General features: G+C 44.8%; 2 protein-coding genes across 2 annotated transcripts in view; one reads left to right on the top strand and one right to left on the bottom strand.

Moving 5' to 3' along the window:
- Window positions 1–12,172, bottom strand: part of nvl (nuclear VCP like) — a 30,932-nt gene extending 18,760 nt beyond the window's left edge. The window contains 12 exon segments of the mRNA NM_001103039.1: window positions 308–452; window positions 2,546–2,663; window positions 3,218–3,319; window positions 3,509–3,643; window positions 4,247–4,317; window positions 5,263–5,395; window positions 6,984–7,259; window positions 8,298–8,352; window positions 8,500–8,584; window positions 9,902–9,954; window positions 10,283–10,356; window positions 12,089–12,172. Of these exon segments, the coding sequence (NP_001096509.1) occupies window positions 308–452; window positions 2,546–2,663; window positions 3,218–3,319; window positions 3,509–3,643; window positions 4,247–4,317; window positions 5,263–5,395; window positions 6,984–7,259; window positions 8,298–8,352; window positions 8,500–8,584; window positions 9,902–9,954; window positions 10,283–10,356; window positions 12,089–12,148 (1,307 nt within the window). The 5' untranslated portion in view covers window positions 12,149–12,172.
- Window positions 12,173–14,979: 2,807 nt separating this feature from the next.
- On the top strand, window positions 14,980–24,564 carry cnih4 (cornichon family AMPA receptor auxiliary protein 4). The gene is made up of 5 exons (NM_203961.1): window positions 14,980–15,070; window positions 18,071–18,139; window positions 18,887–18,999; window positions 21,028–21,168; window positions 22,935–24,564. The coding sequence occupies exons 1-5, from the start codon at window positions 15,002–15,004 to the stop codon at window positions 22,960–22,962; spliced, it is 420 nt and encodes a 139-aa protein (NP_989292.1). The 5' UTR covers window positions 14,980–15,001; the 3' UTR covers window positions 22,963–24,564.
- Window positions 24,565–25,228: the final 664 nt, after the last annotated feature.

Below are 25,228 nucleotides of genomic sequence, written 5' to 3'. Positions count from 1 at the left end.
TAGGTTGTTCCAGTTGTTGGGGGGACAGAGAGGGGGAAGGGTGGCTTTGGTTAGTATAAGGCTGCTATACATTGCATTATGAACAGCAGCCTTGATTTATATATTAATTATCTGCTTATGATCTTAAAAAAATCATTTCTGAATGGAGAGAGCTTTGGTCATTAGTCGAGCTGTCTATCCAAACCTTCTGGGGAAAATGTTAATAGCCATAATCTACTGTGCATTCCCTAACAGTCTCATTGCCAGTATCAATAGAGCAGTAGGGGTGCCCTTGAAGGAGGCGAAGGCCATGATATTCACATTGTACCTCTTTCTGGCTCCTTCATCAGGAATCCCCAGGCAGATTTCCCGGTCGAACCTCCCAGCGCGTCTCAGCGCGGGGTCTAGTGAATCGGGCCGGTTGGTGGCTCCAATGACGAGGACCTGAGCAGTTACAGCGAGGCTGTTCAAATCTAAGGGAAAAGTCACACAGGGCGATTAGTCGCAGCCACTATTTAAATGAAGACCAATTGCAAATGGTCTTAGAATATCACTGTCTAGATCAGGGGGTCCCCAACCTTTTATAACAATCAAATGGAAAAAGTACTGGTGAGCAACACAAGCATGAAAAAAAGTTCCAGGGGGTGCCAAAAAGCGAGCTATGATTGGCTATATGGTAGCCCCTATGTGGACTGGAAGCCTATAGGAGGTTCTGTTTGGCAGTACCCTGGGTTTTTATGCAACAAAAGCCAGGATTTCAAATATAAGCACCTACTCTGAGGCCACTGGGAGCAACATCCAAGGGTTTGGGGAGCAACGTGTTACTCTCACTGTAACAAACCCTTTCCGAATATTTAGATGGAACCCCCTTTCTTCGAATGGGAATGGGTGCCCTTGTGAACATGGATTTTTCAAGATTAAAACAAAAGGGGAAAAAGTATGCTTTTCTTTATTTGAGCTAAGCAGGGTAAACAGGGAAACTAAAGCTACTCCATGTTTGGACCTTCCCAGATAGGTAAATACCAACATGGCAAGGACCAAACATGGAGTAGCTTTATTTCCATTCATCATGGAAAATGGTGGATGAGGAGATTTGTCGCAATTTACACCACTTGCAGGCAACAAATCTCCTGTAAAGATGGAGGCGAAATTCCTGTAATGGATGATAGGTTGGCAGTGGATCCCGCAAGCCCAGCTGGAGGGTGTCCAAGATTTACATCACTGTCATATAGTTAGCAATGGCACGGAACTAGGGCACATCGGGCATTTGCCAAGTGCAACCTAAGCAGTTTGTGTAACACGGGTAAAACAGTTTGGTGCAGTAACCCTGCCCGTGGCAACCAGTTTCTTTCCATTACTCCGACTGCATTATGCTGGCCATACACTGAAAGATCTGGGGTGGTTGCCGAACGAGCTGATCTTTCCCCAATATTTGATTAATCTGATCGTTTGGCCCAACCAATGGGATACAGGATGTCAGGGTGAGGAGCCGATGCACACCTCACCGCGATGGCATTTTTATACCTGCCCAATCAACATCTGGCTGATTTTTGGCTACTTATCAGTCCAGTAAGGACTACTTGCTGATTATCCGCTAGCCCCAAAGCCATATTGTGCACCAGAGATATAATTATATTAACATGTGCTGGGTTAAAAGCTGAATATCCCCAAATTTTATGGTTTGTTTTCCCAGCCCCCAGCCTTCCTTCCCCATCCATACCTGCAGCTCTACATAAACAGTGCTTTTTTAGCAGATAGAAGCAATATCTCAGTAACTTATGCTGATTTTGTATTTCAGTAAGTCCTTCGTTTGACTAAGAGCACTTGAGCTCCACCAACTGGCCAGAGAGCAACTGATAGTTACACAAATTTCTGTTCTACTGATCATGCAAACAAGCACTGTGAGCAAATGGTACATTTCCTACTAGAGAGAGTTGAGACAACTAAGCAGAACGAGAGGGTATAGCATGGGGGCATCCTGATCACCGTTGTGCCAACTATTCCCATAGTAATACAGGGAAATGCCAAAGCAGCCCCTATGCTACCAGTGTCTGCCATAGGCACAGTGATTCCCCCTTAATAACAGAGACACAAGCCAGTACCGAAAAGAAGGACCCATTTGGGTTTCAGTACACATAGACAAGTACAGCTTCCACCTCTGCTCAGCTAATCAAAGCGTAGATGATCAGGAATTGGCCTGTAAACGTCTACTTTTACGTTTTTTTGGCCGAAGCCGTACTTATCAATAAAGTTTGAGGTGCGTTAAGGAGCAAATCCGCTTCTCTGCCTGGAAAAACAGGGCTGTGTGAGAGCAGGGGAACAAACACTCAGTGTGCCCTCAGTCTATATATATTTCCCTGTTCTAAGCACAATTCTATGGGCACATCTGTGTGTCAAATTGTTCTGTATTGTGGGAGAACAGATAGATTAAGAGTATTCTGGCAGCAGAATTTACAGTAGATAGAGGGAAGGGTTTGCGGATGGTTTCAGTTATTCAGGGACAAAAGAACAAGATTTGGGAGTCATTAAATATAACAGTGAGGGGCAGGTGAAATGATTTACCCACCGTCCATGCAGGTCAGTAACTGGGCCACAATCCTCCTCTCCATATCCTTAGAAGCCACTTCTCTTTTTGGGGTTATGGCGTCAATCTCATCTATGAACAGGATGCAGGGGGCGCTGGACTGGAAAGGAAGACACGTGAGGTGAGAAAATGTGTTGTTTTTCTTTAAGCATGGGGGGGTTACAGTAATTGGAGCTCTGGGCTACTAAATGAAAGTAAGGGGTAAGTAGGTTGTTAGGTAGATTGAGGGACCAGGTTGGTTGTGAGCAGTTTCTGAAGCAGAAAAGAGGGGGGCTGGAATGTTGGCTGTGGGAAATGAAGGGTTCTGGGATATTGCTGAGAAGCTGGATGCTGGCAAGGGCAGATCTAGAGAAGAGGGGCCCCCGGCAAGGTATTTTTATATAAAATGGAAGTCCCTGACCTGCAAATCCTAGAACTCACTGAAAGCCAGCGCTTAGTTATAGTTGGACAACAGCTGGAGGGCACCTGGCTTATTACAGGTATTACAAAAACTACTAACATGTAATTGTACAATTACCAAGTACACATGGGTCCCTTCCTGCCCAGGTTTAAAACCACCTGCTCGTGGGAGAAATTCCTAAATGAAAATATGTAAATACGCAAAGAGCCCGAGTGCAGTTGCTAAGAAACAGGTGGGGCAATGCCAGGACTCACCACCGCTTGCTCGAAGAGCTCCCGAAGCTTCTGTTCCGACTCTCCAGAAACGCCCGAAACCATTTCAGTGGCTGCCACCTTGAGCATTGGCAAGTCCAGCTCCTACAGGAGACACAAGCTGCTCAGTAACTCAACGCTTATTTAGCAATCTCTGATTCTCTAAGGCAGGGCCCCCTTCATTAAATACATTTGCCCCCCAATCTGAGGAGCCAACCGTTCCTAGGCATGCATGTAACCTTAGCAACTAAACAGACAAGATGCCTACAGATAATAGCAGGGGCAGATAATTACCCCAGCAATTGCCTGAGCCAGCAAGGTTTTGCCACATCCTGGCGGTCCGTGCAGAAGGAACCCCCGCGGGGGCACCACACCCAGGTGCTGGTAAACTTCAGGGTGACGCATGTGAATCATCATTTTGCAGACCTCCTGTAGGAACCAGGTTAAAAGCATGAAATTCTATCCCAGCATCCACCATCCTGTAACCCCAGTCCCCAGTAGGGATCATGCAATAACCGCCTGATTATGTATTATACAGAACAAAAGCAAGTGGCCTTTAGATATCCACTCTTAAACCAATGGGGTGCCTAATATAACTTACTTGGGGTAAAAACCATTGCTTTTAGAAGCCCCCTAACAGGGACAGCCAATCATAACAATAAGAATAATACCACAGTACAACTCCCAGAATCCTCCACAGCATTTGGCTGTTGGTGTATAATGGCAGCCCATGATGAGAAGCATTTGCAAATAACTGCCACTTTGGCAACACATTGTTAGGGAACATGTGTGCCATGATCTGGTTTAGACATGACAAATGAACTTGTCCCATGGTATAGCTGAATGAGTAAAGGCAACATATGCCTAGATATGCGGAATAGCTTGTTACTGGGTTCTCACCAATCAGAATGTGTCTTACAGTATAATCACAAAGGTGTATCTATATACGAGGAAGACAGACACACACCCTGTTACACTTGCACCTCATACAGACTATTTATTTCTTTTTCAAGCTTCTCACCAATCCCCCACCTTTAGGGTATCTTCATTTCCACCGATATCCTCGAACCTCACAGAAGAACGCTGCAGCTCTGGGAGTTTACCTTTAGTTGGAAACCAAACACAGGGATCAGGGTGGAAAATGTGGACCAATAAAATATTGAGAACAAAATAAGCTCTAGGTTTCCTTTAACATTTCCAGAAATATTTCCAGCTGACACTTTTATTTGAATTCATCCATATAAACAGTGGATACTTTTCTATAGCATAGCGACAAATCAGATATTTGTTTTCAGTATTCTATCTGCAGCAAACTGCTCTAAGGTAATTGCTGATTGGTTGCTGGACTGATGCAAGTAATGCAGTGTTATCAAATGAGCCTCCTTGGGTAAATCGGTTTGTCTACCTATTGATTGGTCCATACCTATTGCTGTGGGATCAGTAGTTCTTGTGCCAAAACATTTTGGTACATTATTTATGCTATATAGGAATGTAGATGAAAAGGACAGGACACCTTGGCCACAGTTTAAAGTAAAAAATGTTAATGGCACGCCCATGCCTGCAAGCATCAAATATTCGCCAGATTCATGGTAATCGGTACATTGTGCCTTTGAATAAAGGGGCTGCATGGGTGTACGGCCATTAATTGTGTGTAATACAAATGGCACAACACTGAGTGCCTACATGCATAATGCACAACAGGAACCCATGCCCTTAATGCCAAGCCAAGGTAGGTATTTAAGTCTAAGGTTCCTTCAGTGGTGTAACAAGGCCGTACTGGGCCCCTCTGCAAAAAAAATATCTTTGGAGAGGCTCAGTGGGCACCGCTGCATGCAAACTTTTTGGGATTAGAGTGGCTATAGTGGAAGCAGGCCCCGTGCCCCCCTGTCCCCCCCCCCCCACAGAGTCTGCCTCATCTATAGTTACTCCACTGGCTTCCTTTTCCCTGAGCAGAATATTGGAAAATACAAATATGCACAGTAGGTGTGTTTAAATGAAGTCCCATGATGCTGGGCAGCTGCGGAGCCATCGCTTGGCTAACCCCCCACCTTTATTGTTAAGGAGACGGTCCTCAATTTCCCCATCTACATCAGAAGATTTGCTTTTTGACTTTCGCCCATTCCTGGTCTTCGGTGTCTTCCTCTTCTTTTCACTCTCCAAGAGGGAAAGGTCTGGGGGGTTCTGTGCGAGAGAAAAGGATGTTTCAGTGGAGAGCAGAAACTGCAGCTTCACACCCCGGGTTGGATTATATTTAAAGGGGAGCGACCAGAGCAAGTCTGGACTGGGAATTAAAAGACACCCTGGCATAAATAGTTACTGTCTGTGGCACCTTACAGCCCCCCTGGCATTCCCAGTACCCAGAGGCACAAACAGCCCCCCCCCAGCCCAATAAATAGTGACTGTCTGTGGCACCTTACAGCCCCCTGGCATTCCCAGTACCCAGAGGCACAAACAGCCCCCCAGCCCAATAAATAGTGACTGTCTGTGGCACCTTACAGCCCCCCTGGCATTCCCAGTACCCAGAGGCACAAACAGCCCCCCAGCCCAATAAATAGTGACTGTCTGTGGCACCTTACAGCCCCCTGGCATTCCCAGTACCCAGAGGCACAAACAGCCCCCCCAGCGCAATAAATAGTGACTGTCTGTGGCACCTTACAGCCCCTCTGGCATTCCCAGTACCCAGAGGCACAAACAGCCCCCCAGCCCAATAAATAGTGACTGTCTGTGGCACCTTACAGCCCCCCCTGGCATTCCCAGTACCCAGAGGCACAAACAGCCCCCCCCCAGCCCAATAAATAGTGACTGTCTGTGGCACCTTACAGCCCCCCTGGCATTCCCAGTACCCAGAGGCACAAACAGCCCCCCCAGCCCAATAAATAGTGACTGTCTGTGGCACCTTACAGCCCCCCTGGCATTCCCAGTACCCAGAGGCACAAACAGCCCCCCCAGCCCAATAAATAGTGACTGTCTGTGGCACCTTACAGCCCCCCTGGCATTCCCAGTACCCAGAGGCACAAACAGCCCCCCCCCAGCCCAATAAATAGTGACTGTCTGTGGCACCTTACAGCCCCCCTGGCATTCCCAGTACCCAGAGGCACAAACAGCCCCCCCCCAGCCCAATAAATAGTGACTGTCTGTGGCACCTTACAGCCCCCCTGGCATTCCCAGTACCCAGAGGCACAAACAGCCCCCCAGCCCAATAAATAGTGACTGTCTGTGGCACCTTACAGCCCCCCTGGCATTCCCAGTACCCAGAGGCACAAACAGTCCCCCCAGCCCAATAAATAGTGACTGTCTGTGGCACCTTACAGCCCCCCTGGCATTCCCAGTACCCAGAGGCACAAACAGCCCCCCCCAGCCCAATAAATAGTGACTGTCTGTGGCACCTTACAGCCCCCCTGGCATTCCCAGTACCCAGAGGCACAAACAGCCCCCCCCCCCCCAGCCCAATAAACAGTGACTGTCTGTGGCACCTTACAGCCCCCCTGGCATTCCCAGTACCCAGAGGCACAAACAGCCCCCCCAGGCCAATAAATAGTGACTGTCTGTGGCACCTTACAGCCCCCCTGGCATTCCCAGTACCCAGAGGCACAAACAGCCCCCCCCCCCCCCCAGCCCAATAAATAGTGACTGTCTGTGGCACCTTACAGCCCCCCTGGCATTCCCAGTACCCACAGATTGCTAGTCTGGGCTACAACCAGGATGTTTCATAAAATACTTCTCCTCTGATAAGATGAAAAACTGGTAAATTTGGACCTTGCTACTGTACCTCCTTCTGCCCTGAGTGAGACACCTCTGCCGAATCCTCGCACAGATCTATGAGGATGTTTTGCTTCATTGCTCTACTGGGAGTTTTGTCGATAAACCAGCCAGCTTCTGGGGTCCTAGTGCCCTGGGGGACCCCGGTTGCTGCAACACTGGCGTTCTTAGACGGGTGCGCTGGGGTGCTGGTGTCTGGGTCATTTTTGGTAGGAGTCTCCAATAAGGAGTCAGGGTTCCCTTTGCGGTACAAGGACAGCAGAGAATTGTTCATGTGATTGGAGGACTAAATAAAAAAAAAATGAGTCAGTACCTTGGCATGTCTGGCCCTGAGCCTCTTAGCAATTAAGACGATGATGTATTCCCTAAAAGTCTCAAAATGATTGGGTCTGATATGGATTCCTGCCCCTATGAACCCAAGCGTGCTACCCAATAAGCTTGAAATGAGCAGAATTATTTTTAATTTACCTGCATTAGCCCAATACTGCAGGGCACACACAGACATCCCATGATGCACAGCATCCAAGGAGGTCTATTGGACTGTTCCTGTTAAAGGGGTGGGTTCACCTTTCAGCTAACTTTTAGTATGTTACAGAATGACCTATCCTAAGCAACTTTTCAAGTGCTCTTATTAATTTGTTATAGTTTTTTAATTATTTGCCTTCTTACAAGTCTTTGCAGTTTTCAAGTGGGGGGTCACTGACCCCGGCAGACCCTCTCCTATTCATATAACAGTGTCGCATCCAAACCACTCTCTGGTTACTAAGGTAATTTGGACCCTAGCAACCAAATAACTGCTGAAACTCCAAACTGGAGAGCTTCCGAACTGAAAATGAAAACTTAAAATCTACAAATAAAAAATACAGACCAATTGCAAATTGTCCCAGAATATTACTCTCTTCATCATACTAAATGTTATCTCAAAGGTGACCAACCCCTTTAATGCAGCAAGGTAAGGGAGGTCAATTAACAATTTATAGTTTACTGAAAATCAAATGCACAGTGCAGTAACCCATAGCAACCAGTTACCCATTAGCTCTGACCAGGGCAATTCAAGCAGCCCATACATGTATACAATGGCTCACTCGGCTAGGTGTATCTTTGCTTGGCCACACTGGACTGATCCAAACATTCAGGCCAATAATCAGATCATGAAGGGCCCCTTTGCAAAACAGGACTGGATATTGGATCAGGATGTATGGGGGCCTTTAGACAATTAAACATTAACTCCCAATTTGTGGATATGGCCTCCGTGAGCTTTACTAAATTAAGGACCTTCTTAGGGTTTAGTGAATGTGAATACAACGTAATGAATCCAACTTACAGGCTGATCTTCATAGTCGTCACTATCTGTACAGTCCGACAAAATTTCTAGATTCCTATGAAAAAAGGAAAAAAAATAGATTATCATATTTGATGGGATTGTTCACTAACCTAAGGGGGGTCATTCACTCATTAACTGCAGAGCTGCGGTATTTATCCCATGCATGGCAATGAATTTACACTGATACTGTTACAGCACTTACCCATCTTCTCCCCTTTTGGCCCTTTTCGCCAGGTGCGCCTCCTCCTGCGCTTCAATGACATTCTCACTGCTGATAACCTTAAACACTAAAAACACACAGAACAGGTAAGTGCAGAACCCTATCAGGCAATAACCACACATCTAAGAACTAAACCATAAAACAAATATGAGTAGAAATGCTGTACTCTATAAACTTCCCCAGCCATAAGTCTCAGAATTTCTATAACAGTAACGATCCAGGCCTTCGAAGCTGTGCACAGGGGGTCACCATCTTGGATTTGGTTAGGAGTGCCAGTGGCACTGCACATGCTCAGTGGGCTCTGGGCTGCTGCTGAGAAGCTTAGGGGGCGTTGGAAATCATCAAGCAGAAAGTGATGTTCCATCTGTCATAGAAGCTGATGTTAAAGGATGGATTATTCAGGAATTCTAATGCAGACTGCACTGGTTTCTATGCTGCCACATAATGTGACTCTGAATTAATTACTAATCAGCCTTGTATTGTGTGTATGTATATACAAACACACACACACTTGTCTTCAGCTGGATGCCAAATGTATATACCAGACGGGGGTGGTCACTTCTATACCATACACTATGGTACCCGGTGGGTGCTGCTCTGAAGGATAAGGCATGAGTTGCCCACTTTACCCCATCTAACTAAGCTTACTCTGGTGACAGACACTTTGCCACTAGCTCTCATAGGGCTGTGGACAGGCAGTGGGTCGGCGAGGACAAACCCTAGGATAATGAATATCTCACAGTCACTGGCTACAAACTCTGCTTCTGGGGTCTGCAAAGAATGCAATGCTTGTTGGAAAGCCGAGGCTTGTCTATCCCAGCAGCAGCATTTAAAGGAAACTATCCCCCCAAACAATGTCGGTCTCTATACAAATATACTGCATAAACAGCTCATATGTAAAACCCTGCTCCATCTAAATAAACCATTTTCATATAAATATACTTATTTAGCAGTATGTGCCATTGGGTAATCCTAAATAGGAAACTGCCATTTTATGTACTAAGCCCCGCCCCATGGGATCATAGGAGTCACAGTGCACACAAACAAGCCAAGGCACACATACATGCTAGGCCCCATCAGCCAATGAATGGGCAGAGTTCTGCCTTTTGCTCCCACACTACTTCCTGTTACAGTTAGAGCTGCATCACTTCCTGTCAGCTGATCTCTGAGGGAGCACCTAGCCCATCACTAAATGGCGGCTCAAGGGAAAGGATATAAAAGGGCAATATTTACTGATATATATATATTCCAGTTTGGGGAGATTCTTTAATAGGCCACTTATTATAATATAAACTGTCTGTTGGTTACGTATTCATTCTGGGGGTATAGTTTTCCTTTAACTTACCATAATTACTGTAGATGCAATTCTTGCTATAACACTCACCTTTTTCCACCTGTATTCGGAAGGCATTCCGTTTCCGCCTGCCATAGTCTGCGCTGCAATACAAAAGGCAGGGTTATCACACATCAACCAGTCTGCAGGCCTGCAATACAGTGCCACAGAGAGCAGCTTTTATCATTCACACAGTATGTAGGGTTCTCCCCCTTATGTTTCTCTTTTTTATCCCCTTCAAGAACCAGGACTTGTTTATAGTTTAAAAGCACAAATACCCTGAGAAAACGTTAGCCTAGCAGCAGTTTTGCCTAGTCGCTAGACACCACCTAGTGAATCCAGCTGCCATCTTGTTTCCCTGTACTGTGGCTTCTCCGACCTAGAGTACTCAGTATGTTCTTTGCTTTGATTTGCAGGTTCAGTTGCACCTACCTGTATATCCTCTGTAGATCAGCCGCTACTACTCCGATATCCACATAGCCGCCGCATTTGTTACTGCTCAGATACTGCAAGAGACGCACAGAACACAGTGAAACCCAGTGCCAGGCTTTGGACAGACAGCTTATTAAATACTTTATCAAATCTTTTAGACCCCTGATGTAGGCTCCTGGTGAAGAGCTGTGGGCTATCAAATCCTGTGGCCAATGGAGCCCTAGGCCAGCGGTACTCAACCTGTGGGTCAGGACCCCTTTGGGGGTAGAACAACCCTTTAACAGGGGTCGCCTAAGACCATCGGAAAACACACATTTCCGATGGTCTTAGGAATAATTTTATGGTTGGGGGTCACCACAACATGAGGAACTGTATTAAAGGGTCGCGGCATTAGGAAGGTTGAGAACCACTGACCTAGGCCAAGAGCATTTCTGTTACAGTTGAATGATTATTGCGTGCAGCAAAGAAGTACTCACTCCAAGTGAAACTCAGAGCTGATATTTATAATATATATGAAAGCAAAAAAGTGTCTGCACACTCAAAAAGTACAAAAGAAAAAATATTTTATTAAATACAAAACATAAAGAATAAAGCCCAACGCGTTTCAACCCAATAGTGGGTCTTCATCAGCACAAAAAGTTAAAAAGGTTCCCCTGATGAAGACCCACTATTGGGTTGAAACGCATTGGGCTTTATTCTTTATGTTTTGTATTTAATAAAATATTTTTTCTTTTGTACTTTTTGAGTGTGCAGACACTTTGCTTTTGTGATTATTTTTAGAGTTGCTGAATGGGTTTTCTCCAGTGTACCTCGATCATTATTGATGTTTTGGTAAGGGGTGCACTCTGATATTTTGTATTATTATTTATAATATATATATATATGGGAAAGGAGGCAGCAGGAAGTGGAACAGATGGGCGGGACTAGTGGGGTTTTTGAAAAATATTTCAATAAATCAACACTACATTTAAAAGCACATTGCTTCTACAGTTAGATGAATACAGTTTATTGGCACAATATTGTTTTTTTGAATCAATATGTCCCCTTTAAACCTATACCGTGCCTTTATAGTTGCTCTGCCCACCTAGCAGCTGATGGCTAAAGGTGGCCATACACGGGCCGACTATAGCTGCCGATATGGGTCCCTTGGACTGATTCGGCAGCTAATCGGCCCGTGTATGGGGAGAGCAGAGCGGCCTGGCCGACCGATATCTGGCCTGAAATTGGCCAGATCTCGATCGGCCAGGTTAGAAAATCTGGTCGGATCGGGGACCGCATCGTTGATGCGGTCCCCGATCCGACTGCCCCATTGCCGCCCACATAATCCGATCGTTTGGCCCCAGGGCCAAACGATCGGATTATTATTTTTTTTACCTAAATGGTCCCCGATATCGCCCACCCGTAGGTGGGGCTATCGGGGGAAGATCCGCTCGCTTGGCGACATCGCCAAGCGAGCGGATCTGCTCGTGTATGGCCACCTTAAGACAGACTCATTACATATAGGGCACTGCAATATCCAGGAGCAACCAATCAGATTAAACCAGTCTTCAGCAGGCACAACACTGAAAGCAATTATCTGATTGGTTGGCAGTTTGGCCCAGTGCTACATAATGAACCCAAATGACTCCACATGGGTGACTATGAAGTCAGTGGACAGAACAGGAATCTGTTGCTGCTGCTGGACTACAACTCCCAGAACTCTCCATAACTTTCTGGCAGTAGTTGAGATCAATAGAAGTGCAATGGGCTGCAGAGTGATCATGGGGATTCCAGAAGGCAAAACCGTGTCACCTAATAGATTATTACCTCGGTGAGGCGGTGCTTGAGCCTCCTGTCAATCCCGGGAGAGCCCGGCCAGTTCTTCATGCCTCTGTATCTCTCTTCAGCACCGTAAGACCCACATGGGAGCCGGGTCTTCAAACTTAGCCGTCCTGCTCAATGCCTGCTGAAAGAACTGACAGGATATCGTGTGGACGTTTGGGAGTGTTTTACTGATCTACAGCTGCTGCTGTTTATACCGATATACATAGAGATTCACTCTAAAGATTAAGAGGGAATTGCGCTTTGGATTCAGGCATCGAACTAAACAGCTAAATAAAGCAACCATGTTTCATATAACTTTATTGGCAATTATGCCTTGGCAACAACCTGCTGTTGTATATCTCGCCGGCCATCTTGCTACACCCAATGACAGCTGTGCTACAACAGGTTGGATTGAATAAAGTTTTACTGCACAGAGGCGAACAGCACTAACCCCGGTTGTTATATCTCGACGGCCATCTTGCTACACCCAATGACAGCTATGCTACTACAGGTTAGATAGAAAAGTGCTGCGAACAGCGCTAAATCTGAATGTAATTAGGACCACCCTTTACTGACTAATAAATATAGGAAACACAATAAAAATATGTGCTATATCACCAGGTTTATGCAATATATCCAGCACCCTGGTATAAGTTACATACAGTATTGTTACTGTCTATGGGTCAGTTCATTGTAGTAATTGTAAGTAAGCTAAAAGCAAGAAAATAGCTCAGTGGAGTAAACTGAAGTTAGAGAGACAAACTACAAAATTATTTTACCCTCCAAACTTTGGTAACCAGATTTATTAATAAAAACTTTATGAAACTACTTATTAGTCATTGTCCCTCTGTGCCCCTATAGTTAAAGGGACAACCAACACAACAAAGACAATGATGTTCTGAGACAATTTTCGGTCTTTTTTTATTAGTTATGTTTGTTTTTTATTATTTCACTTTTTGTTCAACAACTCTCCAGTTTGGAATTTCAGCAGTTATATGGCTGCTAGGGTTCAAATTACCTTAGCAACCAGGGAATGGTTTAAATAAGACACTGATATATTTATAGGAGAGGGCCTGAATAGAAAAATAAGTAATATAAACTAGCAATAACAGTTAGCCTAAAGGAGCAATATGTTTTGGCTGATGGTGTCAGTGACCCCCATCAGAAAGCTGGAAAGAGGCAGAAAAAGAAGGCAAATGACTACAAAATTATATATATAAAAAACAAAAAGTCCAATTGTATAGCTGCTTAGAACTGGCCATTCTATAACATACTTAAAGTTTAATGTAAAGGTGAACCACCCCTTTAACGCCCCTGTTAGGCTTGCCAGCTTGCCTGTAAAAATGATGCTTGATGCCATTAATAATAGATAAATCTGTTTGTATGTATCTCTTTATTAATAAAGTGCTACTTATGTACGCAGCGCTGTACAGTAGAATAGATTAATACAAACAGGGGGTTATTAAAATAATAATAAATACAAAGTGAAACAATAAATACAAATAAATACAAGGTACAGTTGCAATAAGTTAAAAAGCAAAGACACAAGAGGATGTAGGTCCCTGCCCTGTTGAGCTTACAATCTAAATGGGAGGGTAAATCTGTGATTCCCCACTCCTAGGTCTACCGAAGCTGATCAGAAAACTCTACACTACACTGATGAGCCCCAGGAAGGGCGAAACAAGTCTGTAGTTGGGAATCTGATCAGCTATTATCCTGGCTTCTGCTTTAAAAAACCCAGTCGGTGAGCTTTAGCCTGTAGGATAAACCCACGTAAATGGGATTTTCTCAAAGCTCTTTGGGACTAGTTCCCAGAATTCCTTGTTAATTAATATTAGGAGAATTATTTAAAAATATAGTAAGGCTGGTATTTATTTCCAGAAAATGTGGCAACCCTAGCCACTGCCAACTGGGCTTCTTTTACCTCCTAGACTGGATCCCAAGCACTTGTAGAGTCTGATTCCTTTGTAATGAAGACACTGCTCCCCAGGCTCCCTCTATCTCCTGGTCCTGGGACCCTAAGCAGTCTGTTTCATGTAGTCTGTAAGGGCAGTGACACATGGGGAGATTAGTCGCTGCGCGACAAATCTTCACTGTTGCGGGCGACTTATCTCCCCCATCTCCCCGCAATGCTATCCCGCCGGCTAGAATGTAAATCGCCAGTGGGATGGCATACGTGGCGCCGCAATTAGCCGAAGTTGCCCAAAGTTTCCTCTCAAGGCAACTTTGGCGATTTCTGCAAATCGCGGCTAATCTTCCCGTGTGTCACTGCTCTAAGGGTGAAGACACACAGAGCTACTAGTAGCAGCTACTAAAAAAGACAATGCTGATTATTTACTGATAATTGTCTCTACGTGTGTTTAGCAGAGGCAATTCTCAGTATTGTCTATGGCAGGGGAGTTTAGTAGCCATGAAAAAGTAGCTGCTACTAGTCGCCCAGTGTGTCTTCATCCTTATATCTTTCTTACAACTCATTATCACTGTTCCATTTGGCCCTGATAGCAGGGAATGTTGGAAGTATCAATAACAGACAAAAAGCCAACAATCTCTTTGCCTGCCAGACAGCTACTTCCTACTGACAAAATAAGCCACTGACAATAATTCATCTCCTTTTTGGTTGTACAAAGTAACCTTTATTACCCAATGCTGACAGGACAGGGATATTTATTGCGTTGGTTTGCATATTGTGCCTTATAATGTGCCAAGAGGTAGTTGACGTTTAATAGACAGTTGCCAGTGAGAGCGCCACCGCCCTAGTACTGACAGGAATGCCAACACTTGGATCGGATCACGTGTCCCGAATGAAATACTACATTTCCCAGAAGGCCTTGCGGCATTTTCCCCGTCACGTGATAAGAAAAGGGCGCGGCGGATTGGCGGAAGAGGGAGAGTGAGAGAGTTTGTACTGAATGCAGTATGGAGGCCGCGCTCTTCATCTTCTCGCTCATTGATTGCTGCGCCCTCATTTTCCTCTCCGTCTACTTCGTATCCTTTGTAACTGGGGCACCGGCAGGGTGAGGGGGCCGCGGGGTGGCGGAGGGTAACCGGGCTGGGTGCTGAAGTGTCGGTGAGCAGGCTACTAGGCTGCGGAGTGTTCATGGGCTCTGTTCCCCGTACTATTGCCACAGACCCTGCGACACGATCTGAGAATGGTCTAAAGCCTATTGCTTCACAGGGAATTGTGGGAGTTGTAGTTCGCAGGGGCTTAGTTTGGGGTGTATAATGCGTTCAGGATGCCAATCAGGTCTGTATTCATTATTTATTGTATTAGCACTTTCTGATCTGCGGAGCTTACACTCTAATTCAGCAGAGCTCTGGGCACGTCTGAGATTTGAACCAGCTACAGAGTTGTGCTACTGCTACAGGTTGGGAGACCCTTTCCTTTCTGTTTGTGATGGGATGCTGGGAATTGTAGTACCACTGTGTAAGGTACCCAGGAGGGACAAAAGGCCTAGATGGGGGCAAAGCTTATAGACCCCCATTACTATTTGTACCTCGCAAGGATCTGGCTGTTCCCATAATTCTCTCCTGGGTTTCAGAGCTCCTGGGCAACTTCTGAATGTTATCAATAGCCATTTAGCCTTCCTGTATGCCTTAATGTGGCTCAGACCTTACCTAGGGCCCCAGTGCTGTGGGGTAGTAGCGTTACCTGCCATTTAGCGCAAAGTTACATGGGGCTTTTTAATATATTGCTCCTGTCCCATTGCCCTCGCCGCTGGTAATTTCACATTGGCAATAAAGGGGATGTAAGGGGCAGAGCCTCCTGAACGTGGGGTTTTGTTAAACCCCCATTTGACATACTGAATGGTACTGTCAGTTGTTCTGGGACGTTCATTTAAAGTGCCACGTGCAGTGTCGGACTGGCCCAGGATACCAGGGAAACTCCCGCGGGGCCCAGGTGTCAGTGGGCCCTCCTGCTCCTCACCATTTGGCCTGTTTCATGGTCATTCCCTATTTGTGAATGGGAACAAAGGGGAGAAATAGATGGAGGAATAGATGCTAGCATGTAAATAAAAGAAACTAGGAGAATAAAGAGGTTGGGTGAGGAAAGGGGAAAAAATAGTTTGGAAAGCGAGCCGAGGGTCTAAGGCAGCAGTCCCCAAACTACGGCCCCCCAGAGGAATTAACCCGGCCCCCGCTGCGTCCTCCAACCTGGCAGTGGAGAGAGAGGACTCAGCGGGGAGCGGCACAGGGGAGTTGAGATGGAGGATGGACTGCAGACCGGGGGGGAACTGGCATAGGTAGGACTTAGCGTAAACGTAGCACGGGGGGGGGGAAGGAGTTGGGAGGTAATGTGAACAGTCTGTTTGTAGATTGTAAGCTCTTTTGGGCAGGGCCCTCTTCACCTCTTGTATCGGTTACTGATTGCTTTATATGTTACTCTGTATGTCCAATGTATGTAACCCACATATTGTACAGCGCTGGGGAATATGTTGGCGCTTTATAAATAAATGTTAATGTAATGTCTGGTTTGATGGCGGGATATGAAAGAGAATGTGGACTAATTCACCAGGGGGGCTGCTGGTGATGGCGGTCCGGCCCCCCAAACGTCTGAGGAGCCCTTGATCCGGCCCCTTGGGTCAAAAGTTTGAGGACCTCTGGTCTAAGGTTTTCTGGTGGGCCCTTGGTTCCCAGTTCGACACTGGCCACGTGTCCCCCCTGCCCAGTGCTTGGGCTGTAATGGGTCACCCATAGTGTTTCCCATTGATTGCAGCAGCAAATAAGCCTCAGGCAGCAGCCACGATGATCACATGACATTGCTTTAGATGCTTTGGAATGAAAGTTGTGGCTAAACCCTTTATAATTGCTGTTCTCGCTAAACAAGCCAACTTACAAGCCATCTGAATGTTCTGACTGGCCAAATTCTGTCTGTGTCCAACTGAAGCACAACTTTGCTTAGAGAAGAGCAATACATTGGTGCATGGGGGACGGGAGAGGGGTCTGTATCTTGTGCAGTGACAGAGAAGTTGCAGTTGGGACCATAATGAACCCGGCGAATTCTCTCTCCCTGTCTGCCCCAAACTGGAAATGCTGGTTTTGTCTCTATTGTAAACTTATTGTTTTTTTTTTTACCTGGGGCAAGTCACCTAAATTGTCCTGAAATGCTCACTCTTGCCCTTTTATGGCTATGCAAGAAAACATATTGACATATTTATATCTTTTTGATGGTTACTTAGAAATACAGTATAAGATGAACGCAGTATTAAGGTGGTTCTGACTTTGGAAACAATGTAGCAGAAGCCAGCTGATTCACAGACCTGTGCAAAAGCACAAAGGCATTGGGAGACAATTCTAAGTCAGAAGCAGGAGTTTAGAACAGGTGAGTTCACACACACACAGTACGGGCCGTGCCAGTAGGGTACATTACTGCACTAACATGACTTGACTTTTCACTCATTACCCATCCTCCAATGCTCTGAAGGTGCCAAAACACACACACAGTTTAGGCTTTGCAGCTGCAGGTGTTTAATCATGCGTTTGCTATTGTGCATTACAATGCACAGCAAGGAATAAAGATGAATAACTATTTTTTTTCTTCATAAAGTATTTGTATCGCCTCTTGTTGGCACAGACATACTTTTGTTCTGCTGCGTACTGGTATTACCCATCAGTCCCTTGCTTAACCCTTTGTATCATTGCACACACTCAGTCCAGCTCTCACTGCTTGTATCTGACTTATGGATAAATGGAGCAGGGGAATAGTCACAATAACCAGATGGATGGGGGCTGTTGTATGATGGAATTTACACAGCAGCTCTGTACTGAACCCATGATATATGTATTTCTACACATACCAAAAGTGCACTCTGTACTTGCCACAGCACCCTTATTGCCCCGGGACTGCCTGCTGCTGCAATTGTGAGTCTGCTGTGTCACAATCGATGTGTAATATTCCTTGTAATGAAACAGTGAGACCTTTGCACCATAAACTAACTGATTTGCCTTGTAATTAAAGAGCAATATTGTCCTTATCTTAAGTGCTAGATAATTACTCTGTCGGACTTAGAATGTGACTACATCAACGCTCGTTCCTGCTGCTCCAAACTGAACAAGGTATTTTGCTTCCCTACGTGAGAGTGTTATGTTGCCCATGGTGGTTTTGCTTTGCCTTAACAGCATCATAAAGAATAAGTTGATTCCTATGGCAACCCCTGGAATCCCCCTGCAGCAAAGCACATACGTACAATTAGAGCAGTCCCTCAGGCTTTTTGGCAGAGTTCAGGAAAAAGTGGTTGCAAAAAACAAACAAACAAAAAAACCTAAAAAGCAGACTAATTGGCACCTGTGACACTTTTACTACCCATTTAATTGTATTTTGCATTTATGTATGTATGTATTATATATAATTTCCCACAATCTGCACTCACAGGACTTACAGTACAACAAAAGTGGTTTTCATTGTGGAGCACACTAATGTTTCAGCTAATACAATAGCCTTTATCTGATATTTTTTTTAAACATGAGTGCTAGAATTTCAATTATACAGCCTTTGGATCTTATTGGGTAGACTACATATTTACTTGCTACCTGCCCCACAACCCAACTAGGTACCTATCACTAAACACTGAAGCGGCACAATGTAAGGACTGGCAGGGAAGCAGAAAAAGAGTCAATAAAAATGCTCTAATGCTTCATGTACTTGGCTGCTTCCTGGCAGATACCTGACTTGTTCCATAAGGAACCCGACACACTGCAAGTCTCCACTGTACGGTACCTTCTGCAAATAGGTTTTGGGGAATGAGCGCATAGGAAAACTGATGTTTGCACAAAATAATGTTTCTGTTCTTAAATTCTTGGCAGTGGGTGGTCCCGGAGCTGGTCGGCCATACCGTGGTATCGGTGTTGATGCTCGTGTCGTTACACTGGTTCATCTTCATTCTTAATCTGCCTGTAGCAGCATGGAATATATATAGGTGAGTGTCTGTTCTTGGCTCACCCTCTTGTCAGTCTGTGTATGAAACGATCCAGAAGAATCTCCCTATAGAATTAAATACAGGGCAAGTGTACTGTATGGGTCACAGTTATTACATTTAATTGAATGGGAAGAAATTACAGGCCATGTAAATAAATAAAATTGTGTCAAACAAAGTACAGGAATGTTTTGGGGTCATGCCTGACGAATGGGCACACCCCTAAAATGTTGTACTTTGTTTGACTCCTATAAACACAAGGGCCTTTTCCCCCACTTGCATTGCGTTGAGTGCCGGTACCTATTTTTGTTGGCCATGAACATGTTGGTGCTATCTGCATACGCTGTCATTTCAGAAATGCCATTAAGCGTAAAAAAATACTCTCTTCTGTTGTGTCTTTAACAAGACTGGCCAATGACTCTACTGCCAAAGCAACAGGGAGAGCGGTAGCCATGCTGGGCCCTCTACATATTCGTTTGTATAGTGTAAATAGTAGCTGCTCACACCAATAGTTGCTGTTGATTTGGTAATGGCTTAATGAAATGGTTAAGAACCTGCAACAACTATTTGTGTTTGAAGCTCCTATTTCCACTATTCATTGATACGGAGATGTTGCCAGGTGTCCAGAGTGTAGCACCACCCAGCATTCACACACAGGCTAGTGTGGCAAGTGTGGCCAGTTAAAGTATCCTATAGAAACTTTTAGTTTGTGCCATTCAGTTCTTGTAAAGACCTTTTACACACCTAAAGTAGTTCCCTCCTAGGCCAAGTAGGGCCACTCCAGTCAGTAGAAGGGCTTCTCATTATCAAGAGAGAACAAAGACATGCCCCATTATTGTCATGGGATATATTGTTTTTAGTGTATCGCCTGCAAATAATCTGTTCTACCAGGCAAGAACCCAGGTTGGTCAAGATCAGAGGTTATGACCTGTAAGGCCAGGACCTTTATATTTGTATGTATAATTTTACTTATAAAGTGCTATATTTGTATTTAAGTAATATTTGTCTAAAGCCGTGAACCCTTAACCAGTGGCTCGTGAGCAACATATTGCTTAGCAGCCCCATTGATGTTGCTCCCTGTGGCTTCATAGCAGGTTCTTACTTTTAAATACCTGACTTGAAGGCAAGTCACAGAGCCAAGCGGCTGCCTCTCCATACAGAGGCTACCGAATAGCCAATCATAGCCCTTGCTTGGTATCCCCAGGACTATATTCATGCTGATGTGGCTCCCCAACTTTTTGCGTTTTAATGTGTCTCAATGGTAAAAAGGTTTGGGGGGCCCCTGGTCTGTAGCGTGCACAGTGCAAGGTCCTTGCCAGGTTTACACAGCAGAGAATGTAGTGACTGGTGGAGGGAGCCCTCCAGCATTAGCTCTCAGCAGGGAACCTGGGCAAGGAGAGGGTTCTACACAATGAAAGTGACTGCATTGCGGAACTTCTCTCTCATTTAAAGGAAAATTCAATCATTTTCACTGAAGCATCTCTCAGGGTAATGGACTATTTCTCTATAGGAGTGAGCCATTCTTGCCCAAGTGTGTGTGGTCTCTCTTGCAATGAATAACACATGAGAGGAGAAAACTGCCCAGGGTTCCTACCGAATACTTCCCTGATAACCTGAAGGGCACTTATCGTTTGTCTGTGGCTAACGTTCCTTTGTCAAAGCAATCTGAAGCAGAAATGTCAGATAAACCTTTTTTGTACTGGAACACAGGACAGAATGTAATATCCTGCATTATGCTGCATCCTATGTCTTTGTTTTCACTGCTGGTTTTACTAAGCATATGTGATGGGGATAAAATGCTTTTACGCAACATGCCTTGGCTTTGGAAGGGGTCACTCTGACTTGTTCCAGTGACGCACCCTGAAAGATGCGACGTTGGTTCCTTAGAAACCTCTGTTCCTTTTCTGATCGGCAGTACGTCATTGTGACTGCATCTCAATGAACACCCAGCAGGGGGCATAACATTGGTCTGCTAATGTGCTGCCTGCTAAATCCACAGCACAAATTGTAACAAGTTTGCTTTATTTCCAGGTTTATTATGGTGCCAAGTGGAAACTTGGGGGTGTTTGACCCCACAGAGATTCACAATCGGGGGCAACTAAAGTCTCATATGAAAGAAGCCATGATTAAACTTGGATTCCATCTACTCTGTTTCTTCATTTACTTGTACAGGTCAGTGTCCCTCCAGGCCCCGGTCCTCAATATTTAAGATCACGTTGCAATAAAACACCTTGAAATTGTCCTAAATTGCTTCCCATCATATCTGCTTGTGATTGCTGGGCTAGTGGTAGTAGTAGCAGAAAATAAAAATGCCCTATATGTCTACTTGCACTTAAAGTGATACTGACACTAAAAAAACTATTCTTCAAAATCTGAATGTACATTAAATGGATACTGTCATGGGAAAACATGATTTTTTTTTCCCAAAATGCATCAGTTAAAGGAACAGTAACATAAAAAATGAAAGTGTATCAAAGTAATTCAAATATAAAGTACTTTTGCCCTGCATTGGTATTTATATAAACTATAGTAGGGTTTCTGTAGCAAACACCCCAGCTGTACCAGTGCAGGAATGGCTGCCCCCGGGGCTACACAGCGGGGTATTTATATAAACTATAGTAGGGTTTCTGTAGCAAACACCCCAGCTGTACCGGTGCAGGAATGGCTACCCCCGGGGCTACACAGCGGGGTATTTATATAAACTATAGTAGGGTTTCTGTAGCAAACACCCCAGCTGTACCAGTGCAGGAATGGCTGCCCCCGGGGCTACACAGCGGGGTATTTATATAAACTATAGTAGGGTTTCTGTAGCAAACACCCCAGCTGTACCAGTGCAGGAATGGCTGCCCCCGGGGCTACACAGCGGGGTATTTATATAAACTATAGTAGGGTTTCTGTAGCAAACACCCCAGCTGTACCAGTGCAGGAATGGCTGCCCCCGGGGCTACACAGCGGGGTATTTATATAAACTATAGTAGGGTTTCTGTAGCAAACACCCCAGCTGTACCAGTGCAGGAATGGCTGCCCCCGGGGCTACACAGCGGGGTATTTATATAAACTATAGTAGGGTTTCTGTAGCAAACACCCCAGCTGTACCAGTGCAGGAATGGCTGCCCCCGGGGCTACACAGCGGGTATTTATATAAACTATAGTAGGGTTTCTGTAGCAAACACCCCAGCTGTACCAGTGCAGGAATGGCTGCCCCCGGGGCTACACAGCGGGGTATTTATATAAACTATAGTAGGGTTTCTGTAACAAACACCCCAGCTGTACCAATGCAGGAATGGCTGCCCCCGGGGCTACACAGCGGGGTATTTATATAAACTATAGTAGGGTTTCTGTAGCAAACACCCCAGCTGTACCAGTGCAGGAATGGCTGCCCCCGGGGCTACACAGCAGCATGTTTATACAAACTATAGTAGGGTTAGTAGGGTTTCTAAAGCAAACAAATAACTTACCAGTGCAGGACAACAGTACTTTATATTTTAATAACTTGGTGTGTTATAATAAATACAATAAATATGTATAAATACACAGATTAAGTGCCATGTGGTATGAGACACAGTAGGAAGGAGGTCCCTGCATTGAAATCTGTTTTTCAAAAGCGCAAACAGATTTTTTTTTATATTTAATTTTGAGATTTACCATGGGGCTAGTTTTCCCAAGGTGCCACAGCCATATGACTTGTCATCTGATAAACTTCAGTCACACTTTACTGCTGTGCTGCAATTTGGAGTGATATCCCCCCCCCCCCCCCCTCCCAGCAGCCGATCAGCAGAACAATGGGAAGGGAGCCCGTGCCACCTGGAACTATTTAATTTCTTTATTTATATTTGCATGGGAAAGGTTCCTGTCTGTGATTTGTCTGTTAATATACAAATTAGTGACTGTGGAGAATCTGCATGTTTTGAAGGATACTTTTTTTTTGTATTTTACAGTATGATTTTGGCCTTAATAAACGACTGAGCCCAGGAGCGGAATTGGAAGAGAAGCCCTATGTCCCCAGTTAAAGGAGAGCCGCGAGAGAACAAGACCGTTCAGGAAGCAGACGTCCCAGCTAAACCCAGACTAGTATTTTCCATTTTTGCCTATTTAAAAGCAATATTTGTAGCTGTATTTTTTTAAACATGTATAAAAAAATTTTTTGAAAAGAAAGTCCATTTAGCCTATTGTGCGTCTTCTCTTTACCTGAGGGTGACTCTGCACTGACCGGCAGAAATCTGCTTTACTTGGGATCGCCTACAGAATATGTTGCCAATGCTTGTACAAGTATGGGATCCCTTCTGGATAACAGATCCTGTACCTGTACCAATATCCAGTTCTGCTGACAATCACAAACATAAACATTTTTGTATATCCATCCACCCCCACCCCATCCATATGTGTAACATGCTTAGCATTCTAAAGGCTGGTAAAGGTTTTTTCAATAACACACTACTTACTTTTTCACACGGATATTTGGGTTCAATATTAATCATTAAGTGGAAACCTTTTTAAAGGCCAAGCTGCATAAATAAGCGTGGCTTGCAGTAGCGGCAAAGGTGATTTAACAGATTTATTATCTTTTATGTCTTTTGCCAACATACCAACCATGGGGGTAATATAATCGCCCTTGCAGGGGAATGACTGTACTGTAAGCGTTATACTTGCTGAACGGTGAGCTTGCTTTGTCATTGTCCATATGTCTTATGTACATTAGGGAAGCATTATGGGCAATGTAAGCCTGCCAGAATCTTTATAAAAAATTCTGTTTTCTGCACAGAAACTGTTAAAAGGTATCTGCCCATCACTAGCTAAGTGACAGGGCAAACAGCCACAACTGGGCCCATTGGAGAATATTCCCACGGGTCACAAGGCTGAATTGCATTTAACCAATCCCAATGCATATTTCAACGTGTAAAATAATTATATGCATACGCAGATAGAGGAGAACTAAAGCTAAAGAATTTGGGTAGAAATGCAACACCTTATGTGCTTCTGTACCAGCCCCAAGCCGCCTGAAGATGCCTACAGTAGCCCCCCCATCTTCTTTTGTGCTGATTCCCTGCACATACTCTGGGCTGCTGCCCGTTACCTGAGCTTAGAGATCGACTCACCCTATACAGTATATCTAAATGTAAAATGAATCATACAATGCTCTTTAGTAATCGGTTCAGATTACATTGCATGGCATGAGTGTAACGTCTTAGCAGCAGTCTAGAGCCCACTGAGCATGTGCAGGTCAGTGACACACAAAAGATGACTTTACAGAAGTGGGAATTGAATTGAACAACTTTGAAGGCCTGGGTCATTATTGTAATAGAGCTACTGAGCCTCAACAGTAAGGTCACACAGCATTTCTAAACATATTTTTTTGGCTTTAGTTTTACATTTATTGTCTGCATTATTGAGCTCATTCATCTCTTGGTGAAATTAAACTGACTAAATGTTCATCTTTTGTTCTCGCAGCAGTACTTTCCATTCTAGATTTCATGTTTTAAGCCTGTCATCTAATTTTTCACAGAATAAGGCCTTTGCTTTACTCTCATATTTGAAAGTGTTTGCAAATAAATTTTTTTTAAACCTAAATTGTTTCATATTCCTACTTATATTGTTACAGTGTAGAATAGATTGAAAGGGAGTAATAGGTTGTCAATTATTGGAATGTTATAAACTGTTTGCCCACATCTAGTAGCCAATAGCAACTAATTATAGGTGTCTTAATGTTACGCACTTGTTGGTTGCTATGGGTTACTATGGGCAGTTTCCCAATCCTGTGTTTCGGCAATATGATGGAGTGGATTTTGGCACCAAAATGCATATCCATGCATTTGAAAAATCTGCTTTGTGTGTTTGTACCTAGGCCAAGAAACTCCCCCTGTGGCAGTAGCCTCAGCCATCTTATCAGCCTTTCAGTCAATGAGTCATGAGGAAAACAGTGCCACCATTTTGGCTCAGGGGCCCAGACCCGTTAGGGCTCTGGCACACGGGGAGATTAGTCGCCCGCGACAAAACTCCCTGTTCGCGGGCGACTAATCTCCCTGAGTTGCCTTCCCCTGCCATCCCACCGGCGAAAGTGTAAGTCGCGCCGCCGCATGTGCCATCCCACCGGCGACTTAAATTGTCGCCGGTGGGATGGCAGGGGAAGGCAACTCGGGGAGATTAGTCGCCCGTGAACAGGGAGTTTTGTCGCGGGCGACTAATCTCCCCATGTGCCAGAGCCCTTAGTGTTGACTGGGTATTGTAATAATGC

This window comes from Xenopus tropicalis, chromosome 5, assembly GCF_000004195.4.
Source record: "Xenopus tropicalis strain Nigerian chromosome 5, UCB_Xtro_10.0, whole genome shotgun sequence".
In the NCBI taxonomy this organism is placed as follows: Eukaryota; Metazoa; Chordata; class Amphibia; order Anura; family Pipidae; genus Xenopus; species Xenopus tropicalis.
Note: the sequence above shows the minus strand (reverse complement) of the source record. Positions and strands in the feature narration are given on the sequence as shown.

Excerpts from the sequence above, each read along its gene's own strand:
- cnih4 (NM_203961.1), top strand. The coding sequence starts at position 15,002 with ATGGAGGCCGCGCTCTTCATCTTCTCGCTCATTGATTGCTGCGCCCTC. Across the intron at positions 18,140-18,886 it reads GCTGCTCCAAACTGAACAAG|TGGGTGGTCCCGGAGCTGGT; the intron begins GTATTTTGCTTC and ends AATTCTTGGCAG. Across the intron at positions 21,169-22,934 it reads TTCTTCATTTACTTGTACAG|TATGATTTTGGCCTTAATAA; the intron begins GTCAGTGTCCCT and ends TGTATTTTACAG.